Source organism: Ilyonectria robusta (genome assembly GCF_021365365.1).
Source record: "Ilyonectria robusta strain PMI_751 chromosome Unknown BGZ61scaffold_105, whole genome shotgun sequence".
NCBI classification, from domain to species: Eukaryota; Fungi; Ascomycota; class Sordariomycetes; order Hypocreales; family Nectriaceae; genus Ilyonectria; species Ilyonectria robusta.
In genome coordinates this window covers 34725-43973 of record NW_025764539.1, presented here as the reverse complement: position 1 = coordinate 43973, position 9249 = coordinate 34725, and the positions used below count along the sequence as shown (strand labels likewise).

The window sequence follows — 9249 nt, the reverse complement described above, 5'->3', positions numbered from 1 at the left end:
TTTATTATATAATTTTAATTTATTTAATAATATTAAATAAAGCTAAAAAAAAAAAAAAAAAACTTATATTTCTTTAATAAGAAATCTAATAAAATAAGATATTTAGTTAATTATAGAAAAATCTACTAATAGAACTTTAATAGAATTTATAGTAATTAATATTTAAAAATAAAAAATAGAAATTAAATAAAAATTATAATTATAATTAAAATAAAGTTAAATAAATCTCTTAAAAATAAAAAAATAATAAATTAATAGATTCTTTAGTAGCTTTAAATTCTTCTAGCATTTTAAACTTTTAAAAAGAATCTCTAATAAATAAATAAATAAAATTGCTCTCTTTTTATATAGACTCTAACCTTCTCTTTTAACCTTATTTAAACTACTCTAGAGATATTTCTACTAGTAACTAGCTAGCTTAAGTATTTCTAACTGCCTATTATAATATATATTCTATAAACTAGAAAATAAACTATTAGATAACTTCATATTATAACTACTGTAAAATACTAACCCAGGTCAGTCCCAGGCCTTAAAGACATCATATTAATAGCTTCAGCTCGCCAATTATCAGTCTGTATATAACTTTGGCATTTAGTGCTGAAAACCATATTAAGAGGGGTTTTGTTGTAATAGACTGGCCAATTAGTATGAAACCCGGGTACTGGAATCAATTAAAATTAGATTCATTGTAAAACGAGAACTCAAAGTAATAGTGCTGTAGGTATAGGAGAGGTAATACAAGACTGACCTTGGTGAAAGTTGGGGTCCTGTTTCGTTGCAAAGCTAATCCACATTCGGCTCATAAGTTCGGCGAGCTCCTCGTGATTCTTTCTTAGACTCGGGTTGTCTGGAAAAGGGCTTGTTTCCCAGCCAAATCCTTCCATGTTCCTGAACACATATGGTATCTCGGCAAAGTGAGCAGCTCCAAGTGTATCTGGGTCCATATTTGCCGGTACCGCATCGAATAAAAAGCTATAGCTAGGGATGTTTGCTTTTGCCCATGCCTGGTTTGCGAAGCGCCTTCCAGCTGTGAACATCATATCACCCAACCATAGGGTTGCTGCGCCGTAGGAACTGCCGTATTGAGGACCAGGATTAGACTTCACAGTCCCTAAACCAGCAGGAGACGGGGAAATGATTTCCTGTTGGTACAATTCTGCCCAGCGTTGAGTATCATTGTCCGAGGCTGGGCCTCTAAACCAAGAAGTTTGGATGAATCTCTTCAGGTCTTTCTCGGTATCCAGGGGGCCGATCACTCTCAGAGCTTGTTGTAGTAGAGATGTACCTTCGTTCCTCGTTGAGCCAGTCAGTAGAGGCACTCTGACAAAACGTCCCGAGTGTAAAAGCTCCTCACTCGCTTCCGGGACTATGCCACCATCGACCGTGAATGAAACCGGCAGGAGGGCACCCGACTCTTGTAATAACTCGACGGGAGCCTCACGGAGGCACTTCAATGAGTCTCTGAACTCTAAACAACCGGTTTTGTTCAGCACCATAGTCAAGTCGGCTTCTCGATCCGAAATGCTGCGATGCAGAACCGGTGCCGTAAAAGGGCCGCCGCTTTGAGCGATGGCGGCCCTGAAAAGACCATCATCTCGGCCTCCGAAAGCAAGAAGATGAAACCCAACGGACATGGCGCCAGCCGATTCACCCATGATGGTAACGCGTGATGCATCTCCGCCGAAATGACGTATATTTTCCTGGATCCAATGGAGAGCCTGTCGCTGATCATAAAGGGCAATATTTGCTAATCCAGCCTCCTCCATCACTGAGCCGGCCAGCATGCCGAAAGCACCGAGACGATAGTTGAGACTGACGAAGATAATGGGCGTACCCATTTCCACAGAGGCCTGCACGAGGAATGTCCCATTCGACCTTCCATCGCTAGCACTGCCATCTTGGAACCCTCCTCCATGTATCCATACAAGCACAGGTAGTAAAGAATGTCTTTTGGATGGCCGTATAATGTTGAGATGGAGACAATCCTCACTGACTGGGCCCGTGAAATTTTGGCTAAATCCGGCCAATTCAATGGAGTTTCTGATGCAGCCCGCTCCATATGACTCGGATTTTCTAATTCCAGTCCAAGGCTTCGCAGGATGGGGTTTGCGCAGACGGAGGTTTCCGACAGGTGGTGCGGCATAGGGTATACCGAGAAAGAAATCTTGGCTATAGTGGCGATTGACAGTACCACTCAAGCTGCCATTTTTCAGGGTTACGATTGGGGTATTTCGAGAGCTTGGCAAAGCCGACGACGAAGCAGTGCTGGCTAAAACCTCCAAGGTCAACCACGAAATGATAAGGCTGAGAAATAACATAATTAGGGGGGAAGTGTTGCATCTAGCAGATGGAAATGATCATATGTGTGAGAAGCTCTTGCTATTCTTCCTATCTAATGGAGGGTCTTTGGGTCAGTCTTATAGATGAAGATGACCTCGGATGACCTCGGACGGCCGAGACGCTCCGGATGCTTCGGAGTCTTTGGCATCAGCTAGCTATTGACCCGATCAAATGAAAAGCTAGGCCTAGGATAAAACAGCTGATGTTTGGCCGACGTTGGTTTTGCCGCATTATGCCGCACATGATGCCGCTCGCGTTGCCACCCACTTGTTGGACAACTAGACTACATCCAAGTCTGTTATTTGTAATGGTATTAACACATACGGGACAAGGCCTCAACACCCCCACGAAATCCACGATGAGTCTAATAAGAGAGTTCGGGCAAAGAGGTATTGTGGACGCTGCGGCGAAATTGGACACAATTATCCTACTTGCCAGGTCGAAATTATCGATGCAGAAGATAGTGACGACTTCGAATAACATTTTCATATTATATATAATACAATAGTTCGTTGTAGTGTCGAGCAATTGCATGCAAAAGTGCTTAATATTGGAAAAGTGAGCGACTTGCTTGGGTGAGCGACTCAATCGTACAGGAGAGCTATGCCAAGAACAAACCCTGTAATATTGGCAAACCCCTGTCAATCCAGTAACTTTTTGCCGTGACCTCCGTATTTACTATCAATAAACTTGGTTGATTTATCAGCGACGGACGAGAAATCGTGTAAGTCCGTCGCTGATAAATCAACAAGTTTGTTGATTTAGTGAGGTCTCGAGCTTAACGAAGGGTTAAAAACTTCGACGGACCGCTACTAGTGAGTTCGACCGGCTTAGTTTACATACCATTTCACGCACACAACTGGAAAAGGTACGATAGCGTTAAAGAACGTCATCAACTGGACTATGAGACTTCCATCGTCTGTGGCCACGTTGGCCGCATTTTGTCAATTGGCAGCTGCTATTCCATCCAGCGGTAATTCGAGCGACTACGAATACATTGTTGTCGGGTCAGGCGCTGGTGGTGGGACCGTTGCGTAAGTAAACCTCACGCGACATGGACCTGAACACGCTGCCTGGTTACTCAAGTAGCTAACTCGCGTGAGGACGCAGAGCAACTCTCGCCCGCAAGGGACATTCCGTGTTTCTCATCGAAGCAGGTGGCGACCACGGAGATGACTTGATTCAAGAGATGCCGAGCCGGTGAGTTTAGCACCTTCAACACCTCCGCCCCCTTTTTCCTCTGCCAGGCTGGACTGTGCGAAACTGACTAAAATTGAATACGCATTCAACAGAGCAAGTACCGCCATTGAGAATAGCGCGATGGCTTGGCAGTTTTATATCAACAATTACCGAAATCAGACACAGGGTCGGAGAGATTCTAAGTACACCTATCGTCTTTCTGACGGGACATTATATTATGGACTTGACCCGCCGGCCGGTGCAGAACCGTATGTGAAACGGCTTTAAGCACAGGGCATCATTCTTGAAGCAAGTTGCTAACGAGTCACGCTCTGCTGTTCTCAGTCTTGGTACACTCTACCCTCGAGGAGCGACGGTGGGCGGGAGCACGCAGGTGAATGCACTAAACTGGGCCGCGGCTTCAGACAAAGACGTGAGTTGAGTCAATTTATTCGGCACCTCGTACGTAGATATTAGAGCTGACGTCTTTTAGTGGGACTTGATTGCTGAGTACACCGGGGACGATTCCTGGAGTGCAGAGGCAATGAAGCCCTACTTTGTTGCCTTGGAGAACCGCACTTACCGTGAGGAAGTTGCACCAGCACTTGGCTTTGATGGGTTCATCTCGGTATGATAGAAGTCGCCTGAACTTCCCCACTATTCCTCTGAGAGTCTAACCAAGTAACTCCAGACCAACCGAAATAATGTAACGTACATCACGGGTCGACCTGATCTGGCCGAATTCATGTCAAACGCAATACGACATACCGAAGGGGTGAACGTCTCAGGTATCGACCACTTGACAGAGTTCTTGCAGAGAGATGTGAACGACCCGATGTATAGCTACACGCCTGGTGCGTATCAACTTAGTGTAGCTATGACGGAGGATAGACGACGATCTGCAGCCCGGAACTATATCGTAGACACGATAGCAGCCGGATATCCCCTGACACTCAGCACACACTCGCTCGCCTCCCATATCCTGTTTGACCGCTCTAGCAGCGTACCAAGGGCTGTTGGGGTTGAGTACATGGTCGGAGAAGCTTTGTATGGCGCCGATCCCCGATTCAATGTCTCCCAAACAGGCCAGGTGAAAACTGTCAGCGCTTCAAAAGAGGTGATCGTGTCCGGAGGTGTGTTCAACACACCGCAGCTCCTTAAGCTGAGTGGTGTTGGGCCACGCGAGGAGTTAGAAAGCTTCGGGATTGATGTCATAGTCGACTCTCCTTCCGTGGTATGTTCAATATTTAGCTGCTTTGTGGTCACCTGTTTTTTGATACCGTGGCGTTGTGCAGGCCTTCGCGATCGTTTCCTCCCCACCGAGCGTTGGAGCACCGATTTGCACCGATTTTCGTACTAACAGGCGTACCAGGGAAAATATCTTCAGGATCATACCGAGGCAATCGTCGTCGTTAACGCCACTGAACCCTGGTCGAATGACCCTAATGCGAACTGCACCCGTCAATTCGACTCTACAGACCCCTGCTTCCTCGAATGGCAGAACTCGGGGACCGGCCCATACGGTGAAGGTGCCGCCCCCCTTTCAATCAGACACCGTTCTAGTCAGAGCGAGGATGAGGAAATCGATATTTGGATATATGGATTCACTGGTGCGATAGTTCGCGGCTGGTACCCCGGTTTCTCTCAGGCCTCGCCAGCCCCGTCCTCCTTGTCCTTTGCCATAATCAAGACTCAGACACCTGGTGACGAGGCCACGGGCACTGTCACCCTGCGTTCGGCGAACCCACGCGACACGCCTGAAATCGTGGTTGATTGGCTCCAGGGTGAACATGGGGAGCGCGACCTGGAAATATTGACCGAGGGAGCTCAACTCTTGTACAGCATAATGGAGGATTCCTCATCTCCTCCTGCTCCTTACTCCCGGGTTCAGCCAGGCGAAGGAGTCGATGTCGCCCAGAATTTGAAAGATGAGGCTTTCGGCCATCACGGTGGCTGTACCTGCCGAATGGGTCCAGCCAATTCGCTTGACCATTGTGTCGACTCCGAGCTTCGCGTCAATGGTGTACACGGTTTACGTATCGTGGATATGTCGGTTTTCCCGCGAGTCCCGGGTGCTTTCCCTCAGCAGTCTACCTACATCATGGCTCTGAAAGCCGCGGATATAATCTCACAGAGCGGGGTATAATGTCATATTTCGGGGTCATCCTGAGACGCATGATAACCTCATTACCGGCTTTCCTAGACAACGCGACTTTCCTTTCTTTCTCAGACCACATCGTCGGTCCTGTGACCACGATCCCGGCCTCTGCGGCGGCGACGGACTGCAGCCTCCGGCAGCAGCCGTCTTTATCATGTATAAAAAACAGGCTCTAGGCCCGTCCCTTAGCTAGAAATCAAGAGCTTTCACCATCATCATTGTGATCCTATCCATTCAGTGTGACATATAAACTGGCCAGGTTCTGTAAGAAAAACATTGCCCATCCTCCGATTTTGCGAAAGAGATTTCCAGTAAGTTACTATTTTGTATATAACAAGTACTTTTTTGTACAGTATTGACAGTAGTGTAACTAGTATTAATACAGGGAGTGCCACCAGAATGCAATACATATAAGGCGCGATTTGCCCCTACACTGCACTGCACCGGGACCTCCAAAATCCAAGGAATATGAACACCGTACAAACTGGCAGTGTTCCCGGTGCACTGGATCACTGGCTACGCCACACTGGCGCTACTTCAACTGATGCCCCTTCACCCTTACCACTCCCACTTCTAACTACTGCTATTAGCTGTAATATATCGAATTTCTTAATCTTACTCTATGATTTTAAACACTCCAAAGCCTCCAATAGCTCAGGCTCAATGCGATTCCGTAGATCTTCAAAGGTAATCTCACAACTTGAAAATAGCCGTTTAGAATCGGCTGGTATTAATTATATATTTTATTTATTTATTTAAAAAAAGTCTTTTAATTTTACTAAAAATAAAAAAGAAATTTCATTAAATTTAAATTAATAGCTTTTATATTATTATCCATAAAAAGCTTTACAAAAGTTAATTATTATATTAAAAAGAAATTATAAATTAGTAGTATATTAAAACTAATTAAATATAATGAAATATATTAATATTTAAAAAGTATAAAATGTATATATTAATATTAATACATATACATATATAATTTAAAAGTCAAAGTTAAAATAGCGAGATTAAACAAATTAAATAAGTAGCTTATAATTTCTAAATTAACTATACTTATATAAAAATCCAAAAGTTATAGAAATAGCCTGTAAAATAAGAAAAAAAAAGGTAAATAGTAAAATTAAGTATATCAGATAGAAGATAATTAATTAGAGCGCCAGAGTATTAAGTATTATAAGAAAGCAACTAAACCTTATAATTCTATAGAGTATTACCAATAATATAAACGCCAATCTCAACAGCAAAACGCCGTCACTTCTATAATCTTGGGATGGTAGCTACATAGTAATAGGGCGCTTCTGCCTGGCAGGGGTCAATCCTTCCGGTCTCTCGGCTATTCCACCCCAGAAAGAAATTGGGTGTGCTATTATCAGAGGCCAGTAACATGGGGAATGGGCGTGGGTACGTCTCTGATGCTGAAGTGTACCCGGCTTTCCGCGGTGGATTGCAAACGTTACCTGGTTAGCCACCTGTCCGACTTTCCGCGGGCAAGAAACTGTCCCGTCGACATAACATCACAGACGATTCGCACCTGCCAATAGGGGGGCGCATTTTTAGTGTTGGTGGATATGGCACCAAGGTCGTGCGGATGGAACATTCAATTTCGGCGTACCATGCTTAACGCCGGAATTACTATGGGGACTAGAGACTTATACGCGGAGAAGAGAGACACTCCCTCGCCATAGCTCGTATGGTGATTAGTCAGTCAGCGCGCGGCTCATGTTCAAGTCACCCGGCCACGGGACGCGCGAACCTACTTCCAGTACGTTGTGGATCTTCCCCGTGCCCCTTTGGAGTGAACTTGATTATCAATCATCCAGGACGCGCGCGGTTATCCGCATCCGTTTCGACACCTTTCGTTCATGCAGTGAGCACCCAGAAACTGCCGCCTAATGCTGGTGGCATCAATGCAAGGGATTCGCATTTGCTTAGCAAGCAACCATAATTCAATTTGAACTGTGTCCTCCGTTTTCTGCAGAGAATCGGGAAGACGGGGGGCTGAGAGGCTAGCTAGAGCAGATATGTACTCCTAGCTAGAGCAGATATATACTACAAATGATGTATTCCCCCTCTGTCCCCAACCTCAAACCCTCATCATCGCCTTTATATTTACTACAGAGATAATTGTAATTGTACCTCTTTCGAATTTGGCCTTACACTCTCACACCACTCACGCCAGATTCCAAAAAAGGAGCACTCAACACAATGGCGGGAAAGAAGATCATCGCCGTGTTCGGAGCCACGGGTCAACAGGGCGGTTCAGTGGTTGACATTTTCCTGAATGACCCGAAGCTTAAGAACGAGTGGTCTGTGCGCGCTGTTACCCGAGACATCACTAAAGAATCTGCTAAAAAGCTCGCGGCACAAGGCGCCGAGGTTGTCCAGGTACGTCGACTACTAGAGGCGACCGTCACTTGGAGAGAAGATCAAAATGTGGAACTAATACCAGTGGATAGGCCGACCTGTCAGACAAGAAGACATTGGGCAATGCCATCTTCGGCGCTGAAGCCGTGTTTGCTGTGACGAATTACTGGGAGGCGATGGACGCCGAACTTGAAGTGAAGCAGGGAAAGGACATTGTTGATGCCGCAAAGGAGGCTGGCACTAAACTCTTTATTTGGAGCTCGCTTTACGATGTCAAGAAATGCACGTTGAACTACACCTGGGCGTAGTTGTCCAATTTGAACAGAGCTGACGCGGAACAGTGACAAGTGGCAAGCTTCCTCACGTTTACCACTTCGACAGCAAGGCCGCAGTTGAGGAGTATGCCCGTTCTCTGGGTATCCCGGCCGTCTACTTCATGCCCGGCTTCTATATGTCCAACCTCCCTGGCCAGATGTTACGTGCCAGCCCTCCTGATAATACCTGGACGTTAGCACTCCCCATGCCCGAGAGCGCGCCTATCCCGATGTTCGACATTTCCGACACAGGGAAAGTCGTCAAGTCGATCGCGCTCAACAGGGAGAAGGTGTTGGGCAAGCGTGTCCTCGGCGCCTTTAAATACATGACGCCGAAAGAGATTCTCGAAGGGTTCAAGTCGGTCTATTCCGAGGCCGGGAAGACCGCGACGTTCTTCTCCACTCCTCACGACGCCTACACTGATGCGCTCAAAGGCATGGGCATGCCGGAGTTCGCGGCTATAGAGTTGCTGGAGAACATGCGTCTTATGGATGAGGGCGGATATTACGGTGGCGAGTCGCTGGATGAGAGCCATGCTCTCCTTGACGATCCGCTGACAACCTGGGAGGAGTTCATGAAGAAGTCTCCTCTGTTTAGTGAATTGAAGAGTGATGAATAGGTCTCTCCTTAAGCCTTAGTCCTGCCATAGTTTGTACCCATCTCTGGTTTTCTTGCTTCCACTTATTTCGTCTGATATTGTCTTTGCAAGCAATCCGCCCTTGCCATCACCCGGAACACATTCTATTGAGCAATTATCTCTAATTTCAGTTTTTCCACGCCTCCGTCTCCATTTATATCCCATGGTCGATCTATTGAAATAGGAGATAGAAACCGTGCCGTCAATTTGACTGCTTGCATTCCGTCTCTGGACCTGAACTGCAGCTGCT

General features: G+C 46.0%; 3 protein-coding genes across 3 annotated transcripts; 2 read left to right on the top strand and 1 right to left on the bottom strand.

Moving 5' to 3' along the window:
• Positions 1-509: 509 nt before the first annotated feature.
• Positions 510-2321, bottom strand: BGZ61DRAFT_375943 (Alpha/Beta hydrolase protein; the record flags this gene model as incomplete). The annotated part of the gene is made up of 2 exons (XM_046242458.1): positions 510-664; positions 752-2321. 2 exons carry the CDS (start codon positions 2319-2321, stop codon positions 510-512), a joined length of 1725 nt encoding a protein of 574 aa, XP_046093301.1.
• A 925-nt stretch (positions 2322-3246) lies between these two features.
• BGZ61DRAFT_375946 (uncharacterized protein) lies at positions 3247-5668 on the top strand (the record flags this gene model as incomplete). Its single annotated transcript, XM_046242459.1, has 7 exons — positions 3247-3377; positions 3454-3543; positions 3636-3791; positions 3868-3955; positions 4016-4150; positions 4214-4756; positions 4895-5668. 7 exons carry the CDS (start codon positions 3247-3249, stop codon positions 5666-5668), a joined length of 1917 nt encoding a protein of 638 aa, XP_046093300.1.
• A 2220-nt stretch (positions 5669-7888) lies between these two features.
• On the top strand, positions 7889-8981 carry BGZ61DRAFT_375957 (NMRAL1 protein; the record flags this gene model as incomplete). The annotated part of the gene is made up of 3 exons (XM_046242462.1): positions 7889-8068; positions 8140-8333; positions 8396-8981. The coding sequence occupies 3 exons, from the start codon at positions 7889-7891 to the stop codon at positions 8979-8981; spliced, it is 960 nt and encodes a 319-aa protein (XP_046093299.1).
• Between the last annotated feature and the right edge of the window lie 268 nt (positions 8982-9249).